The sequence below is a fragment of the Triticum dicoccoides genome, chromosome 7B, assembly GCF_002162155.2.
Source record: "Triticum dicoccoides isolate Atlit2015 ecotype Zavitan chromosome 7B, WEW_v2.0, whole genome shotgun sequence".
Taxonomy (NCBI): domain Eukaryota; kingdom Viridiplantae; phylum Streptophyta; class Magnoliopsida; order Poales; family Poaceae; genus Triticum; species Triticum dicoccoides.
The window spans coordinates 290,472,818-290,494,832 of record NC_041393.1 but is presented as its reverse complement, the minus strand read 5'-3'; the positions used below and the strand labels follow the sequence as shown (position 1 = coordinate 290,494,832).

The 22,015-nt window shown below is 44.3% G+C and overlaps 1 protein-coding gene across 4 annotated transcripts in view; it reads left to right on the top strand.

Annotated features, from left to right (window-relative positions):
- Positions 1–17,586: 17,586 nt before the first annotated feature.
- LOC119336731 (ribonuclease E/G-like protein, chloroplastic) overlaps positions 17,587–22,015 on the top strand; it is a 38,835-nt gene continuing 34,406 nt past the window's right edge. For 3 of the 4 annotated variants that reach the window (XM_037608805.1, XM_037608804.1, XM_037608806.1), the window contains exons 1-3: positions 17,587–17,849; positions 18,222–18,325; positions 19,270–19,454. In XM_037608805.1, the coding sequence (XP_037464702.1) occupies positions 17,731–17,849; positions 18,222–18,325; positions 19,270–19,454 (408 nt within the window). In that variant the 5' untranslated portion in view covers positions 17,587–17,730. Of the gene's footprint in view, positions 17,850–18,221; positions 18,326–19,269; positions 19,455–22,015 lie in introns of those variants that run through there. The other variant, XM_037608808.1, reaches the window with a different exon arrangement.

The following is a 22,015-nucleotide window of genomic DNA, read 5'->3' as shown; positions in this document are numbered from 1 at the left end:
ATCACAAGTATCCAGTTCTAGTTGTATCGATCGGGATACAACTCCAAGTGTTCGTTACCGTAGGACAGGCTATCGATAGATGTTTTCTTCCCTGCAGGGGTGCACCAACTTACCCACCACGCTCGATTAACTCCGGCCAGACACACTTTCCTGGGTCATGCCCGGCCTCGGCCAAACAATACGCCGCAACCCGACCTAGGCTTAATAGAGAGGTCAGCACGCCAGACTAAACCTATGCCCCCAGGGGTCATGGTCCATCTCCCCAGAGACTCCTGCATGTTGCGTGAGCGGCCGGTGAGCAGACCTAGCCTCCCTTATACAAGCGAAGGCGTAACCAGTCCAACCCGGCGCGCGCCGCTCAGTCACTGACGTCTATTAAGCTTCGGCTGATGCATATGACGCAGAACGCCCATACTATGCCCACGTGATGGTTAGTGCTATCAGGCCAGAGGCCCCTCGGATCAAATATCCAAACCGTTAGTGTGTTGGTAGTGCGGTCACGAGCAGAGACTCACGAAAGATGTGACCCCGTCGCCCCGTCTCGAGGACTTGCGGCAAGGGCTAAGAATGCCCGGCCACACCTCGTATTCAACTCTCGGGTACCCTCCAAGTCAACCCGTCTCCACATCACTCGCGGGTACCCCTCAGGGTCGACCCGCCTTTCCAAGTAACAGTTGTAAAGTCCAAGTATCCGTGTGTCCAAACATCAAGGGGAAAACCTGAGGAATCACCCCCAGTGAATTCCACTCGGTGTAATCATCAAGGTGAACGTAAGAGGATCCACCCTCGAGTTTCACACTTGAGGGGTTGCACGACAGAGCCATATCGGAAGTGGTTAAGGTGGAATCACCCTCGATGACCACGACCGAATAGCTACACTACAGGGTTAACATCAGAAGTGCTGTAGAGGTCTCACCCTCGGCACTCGATAGTAACCCAGTAGTGTCGAGCAACTAAGGGGAAAGTGATGTGCGGTGCCGGGGCCTGGTCTTCGATCCTGTTGATCGGGTCTTCAATGATGAAGCAGGGGCAACAAGGACAAGGTGGGGGTCATTGACGGATCACTAACCAACCTATACTAAGCAGTTTAGGATAAGCAGGTAAGGTAACAATAAGCAGGTTACAAAAGCAGGCTATGCATCAGAATAGGAGCAAACAAAAATAGTAGCAAAATCTAATGCAAGCATGAGAGAAAGGAATGGGCGATATCGGGATGATCAAAGGGGGGGCTTGCCTGGTTGCTCTCGCAAGGAGGGGGTCGTTGTCGACGTAGTCGATCACAGGGGCAGCATCGGTCCCGGGGTCTACCAAAGAGAAGAGGGGGGAGAAACAGTAAATATAAGGCAAACATAGCATCACAAAGCAAGACATGACGATAAGCAGAACTAGGGTCGACCTAACATAGTAGTATACGTTGCAGACGGAGGGGATAAACATCCGAGGATGAATTCCCAACGTTAGGAGGATTCCGGAGAGAGGAAAAGAGGGGAAAGTTCCATGTTCAACATGCTAGGGGCATGTGACAGATGAGCGGACCGCGTATTCGGATTGATTGGATTTTTCTGAGCAACTTTCATATAGAAAACATTTTCATCCGAGTTACGGTTTATTTTCTATGAATTTTCAAAGAATAAACCATTTTCTGGAATTACTTAAATTAACAGAAAAGGAATTATGACGTCAGCAGAGTGTCAGCATGACATCAGCAGGTCAACAAACCCGCTGACTAGTGAAACTGACCAGTGGGTCCCATCTGTCATAGAGAGTGGACTAACAGAAGTTTAAATATAACTAAACTAAGGCTAATTAGAAGCTGGGCCCCACATGTCAGTGACTGATCAGGTCTTAACTAATTAAGTTTATTTTTAAAAATGTTTGACTAACCTAATTAGGTGGTGGGGCCTATATGTCAGTGGCTGGGGAATAGTACCCCGCGTTGACCGTGGTCAACGCGGTCAAACAGAGGCGCAAGGGCCCACTGTCAGCAGCACTAGGTGGGCCCCACGCCACGCCAGGTCAGGGCCGGCGCCGGAGGAGCTCCGGCGAGCGCGTCCGCGGCGGTTTCTCACTGGAGTTCGTCGGGACTTTCACTACAGCAAGCCAAAACGCGTCACCTGACTTGTGTTTGAACGAGTGGAGAACGCCGCGTCCAACGCGGGTGGTGACGCGAGCAGGGATGGTCGCAGTCGTCGCCGGCGACATGGACGGCGGAGACCCGAGGCACGACGAGATTCCAAACGGCGCAACGGCAAGAAAAACAAGCGGTGCTGAGCACGTTCAACGTCTACGCGTGCGGACGAGCAGGATGTACACACTTGCGCGGGCGTTCGGTCACCGAAACATGGCCGGCAACGAGCTCGGCGGAGGCGAGCTCGGACATGTGGGGAACGGCAACTACGGGCGCGACAACGGTGGGAAGACGGAGGGGAGAGAGGCGAGGCTCACCGGGCAGCTACGTAAAGCCCCTAGAAGGTTAGTAGCAGCAGCAGGCGTCGCCGGAGTCAAAGGGGATTGCCGGAGTAGAGGCGGAAGGAGGGCAGCTCGATCCGCTGCCTGCGGTGCTCCCCGTCTTGCGCTCATGGACGGGGACAAGGAAGTCGATGATGGCGGAGCTGCTGGACAGGTCGATGAGGCGAGGCGAGGTCGGTAGCCGCGGCTGCGACGGCGAGCGGCGACGGAGGCGCTCGAGATGATGGGGGAGCAAGGAGCGGCGCGAAGGAGAGGGGAACTGGGGGCGTTAGGGTTAGGGTTTAGGTCGACGGTGACCTAGTAGGCGACAGGGGAGCGGCGAATGGCCGCCGCATGGCCATCCTTGGCCGCGGGCGGTCGAACGACGGCCACCACGCCTCACGTGAACAGAGGTAAGGGAAAGCCCCCAGATGGGCTAGGCCGTGGCACTGTGCAACTAGAGCCTAGTTGCACGGTAGCTTCTGGCCCTTTTCACTTTCCTTTTATTTCTTATCTGTTTCCCAATTTCTGCCTCTGTTTTGCATTTTCTTTTAGTACCAAATGAGTTTTGTTTTGAACAAAACTTGGCACATGAATCTAGCACAATACCTTGAGATGGAACAAAAAGGTTGGGGTCAAAAGGAGTTGGCTAACCAATTTTAGAAATTGAAAAGGCAAATTTAAAAGCTGTTGGACCACTAAATTAATTCCCATGGGCATTTTGGGAACTCAAATGAGGTTGGTTTCAACATAGCAATGGTCAGGGGAATTTATAGGACAATGTGAACATTTTTGTTTTACTGCTTGAAGAAATAAATATTTGACTTGCATTTTAAATTTGAATTTGAGTTTGGTTTGAAATAAAGTGAGGATTATCAACTTCATTATGATGACATGGCATCATCAGCCATGAGATTACTGTAGCATGTCACTGGGGGTGTTACAAATCTCCTCCACTACAAGAAATCTCGTCCCGAGGTTCAAGTGGGGAAGTAAAGAGTAACTTCAGGAGAACTGACCCTTATAGGGTTAATTATCTGGTGAACAACTCGGCGAATGAGGCGGAAGTATCTCTCGAGTTGAAACTTAATAAAACATCGAGATCAAAGTATGAAGGTACAATAGGAAGTTTCAAGCAGATGGACAAACGATTGATACCTAAACAGGGTGTGAGAAAGGGGTTCAGAGCATCGGGAATAGATCATCTCTCGGAAGGTGTCTCGTGACATGATATGAAGCCAAGTGTAAAGAATATTTCAGCATCAAGGTTGTACAGGAGAGTCAGGTTTCGATCATGTGGAACTGTGGGTTATGGGCCCACCATGTGGGTTAAAAGAAGGAAAGGCGCTATTCATTTTGCACGATCATGATAGCAAGGCATGTCAGAGGGTAGCCTGCCAGTTATGTCGGCAACAATCGTCGGTACCAAGGGCGAGGGACAAGAGAACCATTCTCCTGCTCGTTGAACAAGGCGGACCAATAGGCAAATTTCTCATCCATCGGTGGCTACCGGAATGTCGTCCACAATAGTAACAGGGTCTTACTTACAGTTTGTACACCAAGGTGTTTACATAAGCAGGGAAATATTTCTGCTTATATCATATAGCTCACAAGAAAGATTATACAAAAAAATGGAAAGGAAAAATGTGATTATCACATTAAACACTCCAATGGAAAGGTAAAGGTGTTTAAACACAAGTATTAGGAGTATATTCTTCAAAAGAACAAATAGAGCAGGATATACTTGACAGGACAACAAGTAGATATGCAAGAAGGTTGTCGATGTCAACACAAATCATCGAGAGGGCAAGGATGCTATTTATCATCATGAATTCGATTCATAACTTGGAAGAAGGCAAATCATTGTCGATGATGATCACGACACATTTGTCGAGAGATCTCATTAAGATGTAATAGATCGGCGATGACATCAAGTCAAATGAATGATGGAGCAAAAGGTTATTGAAACCACTCGATGCGACACAAGCTCAGATTCAAGCTTGTTGTTCAAGGTGGAATGATAAGATGAGGAAGAGCGATGTAAGCTTAGCTCATCGTTGAAAAATTGTGCTCCAGGAAGGACCAGGTAGCACAGTTATAATTTAGGACGATAATGATGTAGCCAATCAGGCTAGGAATGATGTGACGGAGTATCACTTCAATTAAGAATTTACAAGAGGTAGTGCAATGACACAATATCCTCGAGATAACATGAGGCAATACTTGAAGGTAGATCAAATAAGAGGTTGGACAAGTGAAATGAAGTATTTTAACTTGTTAGGGAAATGGAATTAAGGAGAAACTATGGTCGGAACCATGGTTATGAATGATCAAACCACCGATACAAGATAGACTTATAACAAGGGGTAATTATTTTTACGAGCACCTTCCATGATAAGCTCTACATCGGATCCATGGGCATGAACACAAAGGTTCAAGGTCGACTCCCACTTCTTCAATGCATAATCTTTCATTCACTCCTCGTTTTTGACAAAGTTGTAGTGTAGAAATTTTTATCCGGCGTAACACCAGTAGAGTATGACCCATAGAAATTTCCGGGTTCACACAATTTAAGGAAAGCATTAGTTCAACCCGTCCAGGGCATCTTAGGAACATTTGCAAAAATTTTAGAGGTAATTAACTCAAGTTCAGAAGCAGAGAATACAATTTACCAAAGGCAATATGTATCAGGGGAAGAGCGCACAAAATTTTGAATATGAAGGAAACTGTCGGATAATAATCCAACAAAGGATTCAACGGTCCCCAATGGATCTGATTTGAGTATCAGTACTCAATCAGAAGAAGGAAAGAATGCAAAGGCATTGGATTATAGAAACATCTGAATAATTTGATGCTTAATGCAAAGAAATTATGATTTCCAAATTAGAAGATCAGAAGTAGACACTCTGATCAAAAGACAAGTAAGTTGAATAGATATAGATGGACAATCAATTTAGGTTTGGTTTGCCGAGAACCAGCTCATGTCCGGAGTGACGTCTGAGATGGAAAGATCATTTAAAAGGATCAACTGATGATTGCGCGCATTCGCTCACATGTTGAATCAATAGAAACAAAATGACGGTGTCAAATGATACTAATGAATATTGCTAGACATATGTGAAGCATCCATAATGTAAGCAGTCAAGTAATTGTCGAGCAATAGTTTGAAGAGGATTCTCGGAAGATCGAATAGTATATCAGAGAATCTTATGAAGCATACGAACAACTGGGATGAACGGATACTCGATAAGTGCGAGGAATTATCCGTAGGGGTATTCATGTGGTAAAGAACTGCAAGACAGTAAGCTCAAGGGATTCTCGGGGCAACGGAGAGTATTTCAAGGCATCTTGAAATAACAAGAGCAACAAGGAATGATTGTATGAATGAGAAGTGTATGTAATTAGTCATAGGGGCTTATCGGTGGTAGGGAATTGCAAACGCGATGAGCACAAGTTATCGGGATAACATCGGAGAGTATCTTTGGAATCTTCTGGTGCAGCAGGCGATCATCTGTAATAAGGGGCTCTCCGGGAGGAAGTAGTTATGAGATCCTAATGTTAGAGTTAGCAAAATCGTTTAACCCGAATGGAAGAGAGATCAGAGTCCCAGAGTATAGACGAGGAATAAAATATCCTAATACCACCCAATTGGCGATGTGGGCCCGTAAGCCACACAGCCAAGTTAGTAAAACGGTTTTTAGTTTCTAGACTCAACTTCGGCCAAGGAGTTGGAAAGGGGGATCCTACAGGCAGTTGGCTCTGATACCAACTTGTGACGCCCTCGATTCAATCGTACACTAATCATACACGCAAATGTGTACGATCAAGATCAAGGACTCACGGGAAGATATCACAACACAACTCTAGACACAAATTAAAATAATACAAGCTTTATATTACAAGCCAGGGGCCTCGAGGGCTCGAATACATAAGCTCGAAAACACAAGAGTCAGCGGAAACAACAATATCTGAGTACAGACTTGAGTTAGACAAGTTTGCCTCAAGAAGGCCAGCACAAAAGCATCTAAGATCGAAAAGGCAAGGCCTCCTGCCTGGGAGCCTCCTAACTACTCCTGGACGTCGGCGGCCTCCACGTAGTAGTAGGCATCGACGGTGGCATCTGGCTCCTGGGCTCCGACATCTGATTGCATCAACCGGAAAGAAGAAAGGGGGAAAAGGGGAAGCAAAGCAACCATGAGTACTCATCCAAAGTACTCGCAAGCAAGGATCTACACTACATATGCAACATTATCAAAAGAAGGTTGTATATGTGGACTGGGCTACAAAAATGCCAGAATAGAGAGAAGGCCTAGTCCTATCGAAGACTAGCATCTTCTGGAAATCACCATCTTGCAGCAACATGAGGGAGTAGAGTAGCATAAGGTAAAGTAGTAGGAGTGTTATCAACCTCGGCTAGAGATCCTTTCTCGACTCCCTGCGAGAAAGCAATCCCAGAGCCATACTATCCAGTTATCATCACAATCCATTCCTCATCACCATCCAGTTCTCATCACAAGTATCCAGTTCTAGTTGTATCGATCGGGATACAACTCCAAGTGTCCGTTACCGTAGGACAGGCTATCATAGATGTTTTCTTCCCAGCAGGGGTGCACCAACTTACCCACCACGCTCGATTAACTCCGGCGGACACACTTTCCTGGGTCATGCCCGGCCTCGGCCAAACAATACGCCGCAACCCAACCTAGGCTTAATAGAGAGGTCAGCACGCTGGACTAAACCTATGCCCCTAGGGGTCATGGGCCATCTCCCCAGGAACTCCTGCACATTGCGTGGGCGGCCGGTGAGCAGACCTAGCCTCCCTTATACAAGCGAAGGCGTAACCAGTCCAACCCGGCGTGCGCCGCTCAGTCGCTGACGTCTATTAAGCTTTGGCTGATGCATACGACCAGAACGCCCATACTATGCCCACGTGATGGTCAGTGCTATCAGGCCAGAGGCCCCTCGGATCAAATATCCAAACCGTTAGTGTGTTGGTAGTGCGGTCACGAGCAGAGACTCACGAAAGATGTGACCCCGTCGCCCCGTCTCGAGGACTTGCGGCAAGGGCTAAGAATGCCCGGCCACGCCCCGTATTCAACTCTCGGGTACCCTCCAGGTCAACTCGTCTCCACATCACTCGCGGGTACCCCTCAGGGTCGACCAGCCTTTCCAAGTAACACTTGTAAAGTCCAAGTATCCATGTGTCCAAACATCAAGGGGAAAACCCGAGGAATCACCCCCGGTGAATTACACTCGATGTAATCATCAAGGTGAACGTAAGAGGATCCACCCTCGAGGTTCACACTTGAGGGGTTGCACGACAGAGCCGTATCGGAAGTGGTTAAGGCGGAATCACCCTCGATGACCACGACCGAATAGCTACACTACAGGGTTAACATCAGAAGTGCTGTAGAGGTCTCACCCTCGGCACTCGATAGTAACCCAGTAGTGTCGAGCAACTAAGGGGAAAGTGATGTGCGGTGCTGGGGCCTGGTCTTCGATCCCGTTGATCGGGTCTTCAATGATGAAGCAGGGGCAACAAGGACAAGGTGGGGGTCATTGACGGATCACTAACCAACCTATACTAAGCAGTTTAGGATAAGCAGGTAAGGTAACAATAAGCAGGTTACAAAAGCAGGCTATGCATCAGAATAGGAGCAAACAAAAATAGTAGCAAAATCTAATGCAAGCATGAGAGAAAGAAATGGGCGATATCGGGATGATCAAAGGGGGGGCTTGCCTGGTTGCTCTCGCAAGGAGGGGGTCGTTGTCGACGTAGTCGATCACAGGGGCAGCATCGGTCCCGGGGTCTACCAAAGAGAAGAGGGGGAAGAAACAGTAAATATAAGGCAAACATAGCATCACAAAGCAAGACATGACGATAAGCAGAACTAGGGTCGACCTAACATAGTACTATACGTTGCAGACGGAGGGGATAAACATCCGAGGATGAATTCCCGGCGTTAGGCGGATTTCAGAGAGAGGAAAAGAGGGGAAAGTTCCATGTTCAACATGCTAGGGGCATGTGACAGATGAACGGACCGCGTATTCGGATTGATTGGATTTTTCTGAGCAACTTTCATATAGAAAACATTTTCATCCGAGTTACGGTTTACTTTCTATGAATTTTCAAAGAATAAACCATTTTCTGGAATTATTTAAATTAACAGAAAAGGAATTATGACGTCAGCAGAGTGTCAGCATGACATCAGCAGGTCAACAAACCCGTTGACTGGTCAAACTGACCAGTGGGTTCCACCTGTCATAGAGAGTGGACTAGCAGAAGTTTAAATTTAACTAAACTGAGGCTAATTAGAAGCTGGGTCCCACATGTCAGTGACTGATCAGGTTTTAACTAATTAAGTTTATTTTTAAAAACGTTTGACTAACCTAATTAGGTGGTGGGGCCTATATGTCAGTGGCTGGGGAATAGTACCCCGCGTTGACCGTGGTCAACTCGTTCAAACAGAGGCGCAGGGGCCCACTGTCAGCGGCACTAGGCGGGCCCCACGCCACGTCAGGTCAGGGCCGGTGCCGGAGGAGCTCCGGCGAGCGCGTCCGCTGCGGTTTCTCACCGGAGTTCGTTGGGACTTTCGCTACAGCAAGCCAAAACGCGCGCCCTGACTTGTGTTCAAATGAGTGGAGAATGCCGCGTCCAACGCGGGTGGTGACGCGAGCAGGGATGGTCGGAGTCGTCGCTGACGACATGGACGACGGAGACCCGAGGTACAACGAGCTTGCAAACGACGCAACGGCGAGCAAAACGAGCGTTGCTGAGCACGTACGATGTCTACGCGTGTGGACGAGCAGGATGGACACACTTGTGCGGGCGTTCGGTCACCGGAACATGGCTGGCGACGAGCTCAGCGGAGGCGAGCTCAGACATGTGGGGAACGGCAACTACGGGCGCGACAACGGTGGGAAGACGGAGGGGAGAGAGGCGAGGCTCACCGGGCGGCTACGTAAAGCCCCTGGAAGGTTAGTAGCAGCAACATGCGTCGCCGGAGTCAAGGGGGGTCGCTGGAGTAGAGGCGGAAGGAGGGCAGCTCGATCCGCTGCCTGCGGTGCTCCCCGTCTTGTGCTTGTGGGCGGGGACAAGGAAGTCGACGACGGCGGAGCTGCTGGACAGGTCGACGAGCCGAGGCGAGGTCGGTAGCCGCAGCTGCGACGGCGAGCGGCCACGGAGGCGCTCGGGATGATGGGGGAGCAAGGAGCGGCGCGAAGGAGAGGGGAAGTGGGGGCGTTAGGGTTAGGGTTTAGGTCGACGGTGACCTAGTAGGCGACAGGGGAGCGGCAAATGGCCGCCGCATGGCCATCCTTGGCTGCGGGCGGTCGAACGACGGCCACCACGCCTCACATGAATAGAGGTAAGGGAAAGCCCCCAGATGGGCTCGGCCGTGGCACTGTGCAACTAGAGCCTAGTTGCACAGTAGCTTCTGGCCCTTTTCACTTTCCTTTTATTTCTTATCTGTTTTCCAATTTCTGCCTCTGTTTTGCATTTTCTTTTATTACCAAATGAGTTTTGTTTTGAACAAAACTTGGCACATGAATCTAGCACAATACCTTGAGATGGAACAAAAAGGTTGGGGTCAAAAGGAGTTGGCTAACCAATTTTAGAAATTGAAAAGGCAAATTTAAAAGCTGTTGGACCACTAAATTAATTCCCATGGGCATTTTGGGAACTCAAATGAGGTTGGTTTCAACATAGCAATGGTCAGGGGAATTTATAGGACAATGTGAACATTTTTGTTTTACTGCTTGAAGAAATAAATATTTGACTTGCATTTTAAATTTGAATTTGAGTTTGGTTTGAAATAAAGTGAGGATTATCAACTTCATTATGATGACATGGCATCATCAGGCATGAGATTACTGTAGCATGTCACTGGGGGTGTTACAATGTTCATGTTGATGCTCAACCTAGTAATAATAATGATGTAAAGATTGAACCTACTGTTGATCTTGATAACCCACAATCAAAGAATCAACGTTATGATAAGAGAGACTTCGTTACTAGGAAGCACAGTAAAGAAAGAGAACCATGGGTTCAGAAACCCATGCCTTTTCCCCCTAAGCCATCCAAGAAAAAGGATGATGAGGATTTTGAGCGCTTTGCTTAAATGATTAGACGTATCTTTTTGCGTATGCGTTTGACTGATGTGCTTAAAATGAATCCTTATGCTAAGTATATGAAAGATATTGTTAAAAATAAAAGAAAGATACTGGAAGCTGAAATTTCCACCATGCTTGCTAATTATAATTTTAAGGGTGGAATACCAAAGAAACTTGGAGATGCAGGAGTACCAACTATACCATGCTCCATTAAAAGAAATTATGTTAAAACTGCTTTATGTGATCTTGGAGCCGGTGTTAGTGTTATGCCTCTCTCTTTATATCGTAGACTTGATTTGAATAAGTTGACGCCTACTGAAATCTCTTTGCAAATGGCCGATAAATAAACTGTTATATACCCATCGGTATTTGTGAGGATGTGCATGTTGTGGTTGTAAACGTTACTACTTTAACGGACTTTGTTATTCTTGATATTCCCGAGGACGATAGTATGTCGATCATCCCCTGGTAGACCCTTTTTGAATACTGCAGGGGCTGTTATTGATTGCAACAAAGGCAATGTCACTTTTCATGTTAATGGTAATGAGCATACGGTACACTTTCCGAAGAAACAACCTCAAGTTCATAGTATCAATTTTATTGGAAAAATTTCAACGATTACTATTGGAGGTTTTGAATTCCCTCTTCCTACTGTCAAAAAGAAATATGATATTCTTATTGTTGGGGACATGCATATCCCCGTTGAGGTAACCTAGTGTTATTCGAAAATTCTCCGGCTCCATGTTATTCGGAAGAAGTTTGTTAACAAGACTTGATCAACCTTGTTAGTTGATTCCTTTTGATGAGCATGAGATGGATGAAGCTAGAAAGCACAACTTTCTGTACTCCCCTTTTACTTACTATTATTTAGTTTAAATAAAGCAAAACAATATTTTCTATCTGTTTTCTGATTTATCCGTGCAATAAAAAACTAACCCGAAAATAAAAGTTCTCCAAATACCCTAAAAATGGAGCATGATTTTTTGTAGAATATTTGAGAATTTCTGGCACTTAGAACACACCAGGGGGCCCCACCATTTGGACACGAGGGTACAGGGCGCGCCTCCTGCCTCGTGGGCCCCACGTGGACCCCCTCCACTTATTCCAGCACCCACACACTTCGTCTTCCTCCAAAAAAATCATCTCGTAGCTCAAACCCGTGTTCTAGCTCGTTTTACTGCCATTTTGGATTTCCTTGCTCAAAGCTCCATTTAGAAAACTGCTTCGGAGGATTGTTCTTCAGTATGTGACTCCTCCAATGGTTCAATTAGTTTTTGTTCTAGTGCTTTATTTATTGCAAATTTTTGCTACTGAGGTGACCCTGTTCTTGAGCTTGCATGTCAAATTTATATGGTCCAAAGTAGTTTTAATGCATGATATATAACCTCTAGGCACTTGTGGGAGTAGTTGTTATCGATCTTGTTGAGTTTTTTTCACTTTTATTTAGAGTCACTAAAAAATTCAGAAATTTTTCAGACGAAGAAAATGATGAAGAGATTGTTGAGAGGCTCCTCGAGCCGAAGCTCGAAGAATAAGCAGAATGAAGAGAATAAAAAGCCCAAGTACAATCTTCCTCGCACCGCGGAGGTTCGGCCGTGTGAATGGCCTTGTGATACATTCTTGAGAGCCGCTGGAATTCATGACGACTTCTATTATTTGGCTGAGAATGCAGGCCTCGCCGACTTCCTCCACGAGCAGTGTGAATAGTATCTCCTACTCGCTAATATGTTCGTGCAAAACTTTTATTTCCATGCTAGAAGATCACCACCTTCAGTGGAGTTTTATTTATATGATGAGTTTAAGGAGAGTCACTATGTGATTTTTGTGTGGTTTCCAAGTTGCCCTTTGAGGGCAGCATCGAGGAACCACATCCTAGTGATGTGGATGAATTTATTGATCAAATTGTTGTAGGGGAAACGAGAAAAGTTTCAGATGCTAGGATTACTAGTGTACACTTTCCTATCCTACATTACTTTGCAATTTTTGCTAGTAGATGTTTAATTGGTCATGGGAACAGTGGGGGCCTCAGTGCTCCTGACCTTGCTATTTTGCGCCATGCTTTATTTCATGATACAACTTTCAGTTTAGGCGCTATTGTTGCTAAACGGTTAAGTCTGAACCGTACAAAGGGCCCCATCTTCGGAGGTATCTTTGCTTCACGCCTTGCTAAACACTTTGAGATACCTATTAGGCATTATGAGAAAGAGAAAAGTTGTTGCCCACTATTTTGCTAGATTATAAGAGTATGGTAGCACATGACTTTATTGTTAAAAATAAGAAGAAGATACTTAAGTATAACTTGATATTTGCTAAAACTAAGTGTGAGACTATTATCTTGCCTGCACCCTCTTTGTTTAATATACATTTAGGCACGTGCCTCATCATGCCCGATGACATTTATGCATACTGGGAGCTGACACGAATCCCAGAGCCTGAGCCTGAGCCACCACTTGATCCATATCGAGAGTCTGTTTATCAGTGGGATCCGGAGGAGCTCGCTAACTAGTGGCACCCCGAGGACCCTCCTCAGTACACCGGAGAGGATCGCTTCGACCCATGGGCATATACCAACTTAGGCCAAAAGCCTAAGCTTGGGGGAGTACGTATTTCTCACCGGCATTACATTCATGTTCACACACTCATTCTAGTTCTCGGTGTTCATAACTTTTCATTGTATTATCCATGCTAGTTTATTTTCTTTTCTTGCTTTTTTCTTGTGTGTTTGAAAAGCTTTGAGAAAAACCAAAAAAATAGTTGTAGCTTTTAGCTAGTTTACTTTCCATGCTTGTAGTAGTAATATTAAAAGAAAACCCAAAAAGATTTCTCGTTCTTCTTTTGCTTGTTGGGAGCTTTCCCGTGTAAATAGTTTTTCTCGTTCTTTGAATTTCTTTTTCTTTTCTTTGGGGGTCGAGAGGAAAAGACCAGGATGAAAATGATGAGTGGCTCTCATGTGCATTATTGTTGATCTAACCAAGAGCCCATATTACCCTATCTTCTCCTTTGAATTAAATGCTTGCAGATTCCATCTTAGTCCAATGCACGTGCACTATCATTATTATTCACACCGTTCGGTCGTGCAAGTGAAATGCAATAATGATGATGTATGATGAAATGATTGAGATGAGAGAAGCTGGTATGAACTCGATCTATCTTGTTTTTGTAAATATGATTAGTTCATCATTCCTGATTCAGCCCGTTATGAATGAAACATGTTGCAATGAAAATTAGAGATTATATTACTCATGTCATGCTTAATTAGCTAGGAGTTTATAATGGTTTACCTTGTGTGCCAACATGTTATTAAAATGGTTGTGATGTGGTATGATAGGGTGATATCCTCCTTTGAATGATTCGAGTGGCTTGACTTGGCACATGTTTACGCATGTATTTAAAACAAAATCAACATAGCCTCCACGATATTTATGTTCATGGTGATTTATATCCTACTCATGCTTGCACTCATTGTTGGTTAATCTTAATACATGTTCATGATTGTTGTCGCTCTCTAGTTGGTCGCTTCCCAGTCACTTTCTAGCCTTCACTTGTACTAAGCGGAAATACTGCTTGTGCATCCACTTCCATAAACCCCAAAGTTATTCCATATGAGTCCACCATACCTTCCTATTTGCGGTATTTACCTACCGTTCCAAGTAAATATGTATGTACCAAACTCCAAACCTTCAAATGAAATTCTGTTTTGTATGCTCTAATAGCTCATGTGTCAACTAGGGTTGTCTATATCTTCCATGCTATGTGGGTTATTCTCACGATGAGTGGACTCCGCTCATCATTCATGAGAAAATGGCCGGTACCGGGATGCCCAGTCCCATGCTCAAATCAAATCAAAATAATTGCAAACAAAACTCCCCCAAGATTGTTGTTAGTTGGACGGTACCCATTGTTTCGGGCCAGCCATGGAATGTGCTTGTTGGTGGTGGGGGAGTATAAACTTTACCATTCTGTTTGGGAACCGCCTATAATGTATGTAGCATGGAAGATATCGAGATCTCTTGGTTGTTATGTTGATAATGAACGTATGTCACTCAAAATATTATTTATCTCTATTTCAAAACGCAAGCTCTGGCACCTCTGCAAATCCCTACTTCCCTTCGCGAAGGGCCTATATATTTACTTTTATGTTGAGTCATCATCCTCTTATTAAAAAGCACCAATTGGAGAGCACCGCTGTCATTTGCATGCATTGCTATTAATTTACATTGAGTATGACTGTGACTGGATCTCTTTTGCCATGAATTACAATGTCTAGTTAGTCCTTGATCTTCAAAGGTGCTCTGCATTTATGTTTCGCGGTCTCAGAAAGGGCTAGCGAGATACCCTCTTGTTATATCATATTATGATTGTTTTGAGAAAGTGTTGTCATCCGCGATTTATTATTATTGCTCGCTAGTTGATTATGCCATTGATATGAATAAATGTGAGACCTAAGTGTTATTGTGAATATGGTTAGTTCATAATCTTTGTTGAAAACTTGAATGCTGGCTTTACATATTTGCAACAACAAGATCAAACAGAGCTTATAAAAGTTTTTCTTTATCACTTTCAGTTTGTTAACTAAATTGCTTGAGGACAAGCAAAGGTTTAAGCTTGGGGGAGTTGATACGTCTCCAACGTATCTACTTTTCCAAACACTTTTGCCCTTGTTTTGGACTCTAACTTGCATGATTTGAATGGAACTAACCCGGACTGATGTTGTTTTCAGCAGAATTGCCATGGTGTTATTTTTGTGTAGAAATAAAAGTTTTCTGAATGACCTGAAACATCACGGAGTCACGTTTTGGAATTAATAAAAAATATTAGCGAAAGAATCAACAGAGGGGGACCCACACCCTGTCCACGAGCATGCCTCCCTGCCTCGTGGGTCCACTGGACCTCCACCGACCTCAACTCCAACTCTATATATTCACGTTCGGGGGGGAAAAATCAGAGAGAAAGATTCATCGCGTTTTACGGTATGGAGCCGCCGCCAAGCCCTAATCTTCCTCGGGAGGGCTGATCTGGAGTCCGCTCGGGGCTCCGGAGAGGGGAATCCGTCGCCATCATCATCATCAACAACCATCCTCCATCACCAATTTCATGATGCTCACCGCCGTGCATGAGTAATCCCATTGTAGGCTTGCTGGACGATGATGGGTTGGATGAGATTTACCATGTAATCGAGTTAGTTTGGTTAGGGTTTGATCCCTAGTATCCATTTTGTTCTAAGATTGATGTTGCTATGACTTTGCCATGCTTAATGCTTGTCACTAGGGCCCGAGTGCCATGATTTCAGATCTGAACCTATTATGTTTTCATGAATTTATGTGAGTTCTTGATCCTATCTTGCAAGTTATAGTCACCTACTACATGTTATGATCCAAAAAACCCGGAGTGACCATAGTCGGGACACTTCCCGGTGATGATCGTAGTTTGAGGACTTCATGTATTCACTAAGTGCTAATGCTTTGGTCCGATACTCTATTAAAAGGAAGCCTTAATATCCCTTAGTTTCCAATAGGACCCCGCTGCCATGGGAGGGTAGGAGTCCTTAATATATCAAGGCAGTGGGGTCGCTGTAGTGGGGCCTTAAAAGGAGGCCTACCCTCCCGTTCCAAAAGGACCCCACTGCCACGGGAGGGCGTTTCCAATAGGACCCCACTGCCACTCGTTCCTTAATATATCATCCAGCAACTAACTCATTAGTCACTTTGCTTGCAAGGCTTCTTATAAAGTGTATTACCGAGAGGGACCAGAGATACCCCTCCAATACTCGGAGTGACAAATCCTAATATCGATCTATGCCAACTCAACAAACACATTCAGAGATACTTGTAGAGCATCTTTATGATCACCCAGTTACGTTGTGATGTTTGATAACACACAAGGCATTCCTCCGGTATACGGGAGTTGCATAATCTCATAGTGGAAGGAATATGTATTTGACATTAAGAAAACAATAGCAGTAAACTGAACGGTCAAATGCTAAGCTAACAAATGGGTCTTGTCCATCACATCATTCTTATAATGATGTGATTCCGTCATCAAATGACAACTCATGTCTATGGTTAGGAAACCTTAACCATCTTTGATCAACGAGCTAGTCTAGTAGAGGCTCACTAGGAACATGGTATTTGTTTATGTATCCACACATGTATTTAAGTTTCCGGTCAATACAATTCTAGCATGAATAATAAACCTTTATCATGATTTAGGAAATATAATAATAACCATTTTATTATTGCCTCTAGGCCGTTTTTAGTTACAATTTTCAGTTCGGTTATATGGTTTGTGCCCTTACTAGGGAGGCAAGGCAGCACCATCTTACAGATAATGGAATAAGGTCCTTTCCGCGTCATCTCGATGGCGCATTAAGCGTCGTTAGAGACCATGTGGAGGCACACCCGGTGATTTTCACGGGGTTGGTCTTTGGTGAATCTGTTTGGATACAGTCTTTCGTTCGTGTAGTGTCATGTTCTTCTGATTTAAGCTCATCTTTATCTGCTATGGTTGCTATTTTGGTGCGTTGGCCCTCTGGGTTCTTAGCAGACAACTTCTGACGTCTACTACAATAAGGTTTTACCGGCTGTATTGAGGAAGGGGCGATGACAGCGGCAAGGTTTCGTATTGCTTTAGTGTTTGTAGTCGTCATTAGCTCGTCTACTTATACATATCACGAGTACTACTTGTCTTGATTTTATTAGTCCCGTTGTATTTTGAGTCAAATTTTGACCTTTGATTTAATTATTAAAAGATAAGTTATATACCAGGACATTTTTTTATAAATACCAGTACAAAATTAGTATAATTGAAAACATCTTTTAATTATGAATCCAACAATATAATTTTTTTCATCTACAATTAACATTTGACACAAAGTACGAAGAAGACCAATGAATCTAGAAAGGTTGTAGATTGTAAGTTTTTTTTTAAAATTAAATAGAGAGCGTGTATCCGGTTCCAATATTCGGCTTCCCACGTACCTTATAATAACGAGAAAGCCCTTTTTCTTATCTCCTCCAGCTTTCTCAATCCAGTGTCCATCAGCGTGTCCTCCCATCTCCACTTTTTTCCCCTCTAAAACCCCAACGCCCTCCTTCAATCCCCCTATCCTCATAGCAAATGGTGGTGGTGGGTACACGCGGAGGAGAGACTTCGTCCCTGTGATGCCCTACCATGGCTGCCCGCGCGCTGGTCGCACCCCCTCTGCCTCCAACTCCCCCTCTGGGTACCATGCGGGCAACCCCGCGCGCCGCCGCCGGTCTCAGCTCAGCGCTGACCGGCCATCGGGGAAGGTCCCTTCCTGGATTTCGTCCTCATTTGGTTGTGTGGATATCCTGCTGATACCGAATCTTTTTTGTGCGGTTTTGCTTAGTGGCTTGCTTCTCGCACATTATTAAAGTACCAGTTCAGAGTTCCTGTATTTATCGTGAAATCATCGTGAGTGAATTCTTGGATTAGTCTTATGTTTGCTAATAGTAGTAATAATAATAATAATAATAATAATAATAATAATAATTATATGGAAGGCAGTAAGAGGAGTTCCTGGATTGTTTCTGATTCTAGTGGGCAGTAGAACAGTATCTTTGCTTGCTTAGATGAACGGAGCTTCAATTTCCCTTGTGCCACTTGATCCCGTGGTTGATTGGCAACTCATATTTATTCAGGCACACTTTGTGTTCAGTGCAATTGACGGAATCCCCCAGTGGCAATCTTCAGGTGGAAGCAAACTCGTCTCATTCCCCAACTCAACTGATGTCTACAGGACGTGGTAATTTCTTTAGCTTAGGTTGAATGCCTTCATGTCTTTTAGGTACCATGTGATAAAACATGAGAAAATATGGATACGTTACTTGGCACTTCTATGTACAGTCAGTCAATTTTTGTATGTTAGTCTGTAACTTTCGTATTTTATTGTTTGGTTATCTGAATTTATAATCTGTTGTGCTAATACAAAGTTGTACATTAATTATGATTTCTAGGTAATATTAGTCTAGGTTCACATTTATTCCATATCCTTTATGACTGTGATTGAGTGTATGCAAATGTGAAGCCACCATCATTTTTAATCATTACTATATCAATACAGAATTTCTCCTTTGCCTTCAAATTAGAAAATTTGATATATTTTGTCACATAAAGGCTAACTCTGCATTCATATTCGTTTAGTTCAAATTTGAACTAAAACCATGACAAGAATTATGGAACAGAGGGAGTATGTTTTCTGGTATATACTGTGTCAATACTTAAGTAAATACAATATGAAATCAAAATATGGTTCGGTTTCTTTATATACCATATTATTTTGGTACACACCAAACTAACCATAATTGACGTGAATTTAGAAACGAGGTAACAACCTTTTAGTTTTCTTTGTATATTTCAATGAATAAATATTGGATATCGATAATTTTGAAACCATGTGATGTCATTGTCTGGCTCTGTACGAGCAGTGGGGGAAGGTTAAGAACACCAAAACAACAAGAAAAATTATCCAGAAGTTCTAATCTGTACAAGCAAAGCCAAATAGGCAATAGCCAACATCAATCGAGAATGTTTGTGTAGCAACAGTAGACTGGTTGAATTTTCTGTTTCAGTAAAGCTGTTCATTTTTGTTTAGTGTTAATATTAAGATTAAAAACATGTGCACCTAAAATACTTCATCACATTATGGATATTTTGAAGTTTATGTCATCCCCAGTTGGTTTCTTACAGATGACTCAGCCATAACATGTAAAGGATTCTGTACGATATCATGGAGCATTAAAGCAGATGTTATGGATGGTTACATTATCTTCATAACAGGTGATCCAGTTACCCTGGGTTGTTGGGAACCTGATATGGCTGTTCAGTTGAATCCTTCTGTTAAAAGTAGCAATAAATGGACGGCTGTAATCAAGGTACTCTTCCAACCGAAATAACTTTTTGCCAAACTAGTCAAGTGAAATGGTACATCTTTGGACAGTTTCCTAAACTTGCTATGATATCATCTAAGCAAGTTAATAACGAGCAAGTTATATTCAATAAGGCATGCTGTGGTTGGTCTGGTCAAGGTAAACTAGAAAACAAACTGGACCGGCGCAAACTAAGTGACTTTAGCATTCTGGAAGAGATCTTGCTTGTAAATAAAATATGCCTATTTATGGATGTGTACTACCTTTTCTGTGTAAAAGTGATGCATATGCTTGAAACATATGATGGTTTCCAAGGGAACAACTAAAACATTTAGTTACGCTTTTTCAGCCTATTACAACAATTAGATCATATCCTGTTGTTCATTTCAAGTGTTTTGCCCACTCAAATGTTTTATTTTGTTCCAGTTCCTTTCATTTCCTTTATGGTTTAGCATCGAGACCATATTATTCTTTTCTTCAGTGGCTAATAAAATGTGCCGCGGCATGTTTTACGACTAAAACGAAACTACCTTTATAACTACCTAGTTACGGAGGAGAGTTTGATAGATCCTAAGTCGATTCACATCCTGAGTACATGCGAAGATCTCAAATCTAGGACACGACATATAAGTTGTACTTGAGACTAACAAACTACAATATCTTGACGCGTCTTGAAGTGGATATGTTCGACTCGGTGATCCCCATCCCCGAGTTCATACTATCGGGCAGCATGTCAATGCCCATGGCTTGCGAAACATAGTCATTAACCGAATCATATACTAGTCAAAGGATATGTGTTTGTATAACCTTATCAACCAGGGAACATTAGAATAATCATCATACAATATATAGTCTAACAAACAAGTCACATAATTATCGATACATATCAGTGATGATGTGCAAGGACAATACAAATAAGTCATGAGTACATAGGGAAATAACATCATCACATGATTGCCTCTAGGCCATATTTCCAACAGTCCCCCACTTGCACCAGAGTCGATCATTTAGGCATCATATGCCCATGGCCCTTGTGTGCGCCTGATGCTTTGGCTGCGGGAGAGGCTTCTTCAGTGGATCACCAATATTTAGATCCGTGTGTACTTTGCATATCTTTACATCACCTCTCAACAATCTCTCATATGAGATGATATCGCCTGAGTATGTGTTTGGGTTTCTAGTGATGCCTTGGTTCCTTGGCTTTTGCGATAGCTCACAATAGGGATCGAAAGAATTGGACGCGCCCTGAACCACACCGAGTTCATAAATGAAGTTCTTAATCCGAAAATCACCCTTCATAGCTTCAGAAGCCGTGATGTACCGTTCCTCTGTTATAGAATCAACAACCATTTCTTGCTTGGAGCTCTTCCAGCTCACTGCACCTCCATTTAGAAAGAACACAAAACCAGATTGCGATTGATAGTCGTCCTTATCAGTTTGGAAACTAGCATCAGTGACCCTTTATAACGAGCTGTCCTCACCTCCATAAACTAGAACATATCCTTAGTCCTTCTCAAGTATTTAAGGATATTCTTAACTGTTGTTCAGTGATCCTCACCTCGTTCAGCCTGGTATCTGCTCGTAACACTTGAGCATAGGAAACATCTGGTCGAGTACATAACATTGCATACATGCTGGACCTGATAGCTGAAGCATACAAAATGGCATTTATGCAACTTCGCTCATTATAAGTCGCGGGACTCTGAGATGCCATGCAACATAGGCAAGAACCCTTTCTTGGCTTGAGCCGCTCCAACACCTTCTCTCTATGTCCGTTAGAACTGCTAGGTTCTCAAACCAGGATCCCCTCGCCGTTTTCTCAACACACATGCACACAAGGAAGTAGTATTAAGCTCTGTAGGTTTATACCAATAGCACATGCTTACTTCTACAAACAGGAGTACATGTCCTTTTATAGGACTAGCCAAACCGGCTATGCTAGCAATACTTAATAGCTAAGCTAGGACAACACGGTGTGGAGGCAATAATTTCGACTAGTCTAGTGATACACATCGTGAAGTCGTCGATCCGCTCGCCATCCTTGAAGGCGATCGTTTCGAACTCACACGGAGGCGTTGGGCATTCACCTCCCGCACGTGACCGCTGCGCTGCGTCCTGGTCACGTCCCATGCCTCCTTGGTTCTTTGCTGCGATCATGCTGTGCTTCTCTGGCAGGGTGGACTAGATCAGCGTTGCCATGGCCCGTCGATCGTCCTTTCAGGAGACGGTGTCGTCCTCGATGGCATCCCACAGGCTTGCGGCCGCATGTTGACCTCCATTACCAGCGCCCAATCGGAGTAGTTCGAGCAGGTGAGCATCGGGAAGGAGAGGTTGGTGCCGCCGCCGAGATTGTGCATCACCTGGTGCACCATGATATCTCCTCCACTGTCGTGTTGCATCTTGCCGCGTCCGTGGTTTGGTAAGTGCCAGCGGCGGTGGGGTTTTGGAGCCTGACGAGGCAGTCCTCCGCCACTCACCATGCCTCCTCCCCCCTCGGAACAAGTCTGATGTGAACTGTTGGCCGGAAATTAGCTCACCAGAGCTCTTCCCGAGCATGGACACACACA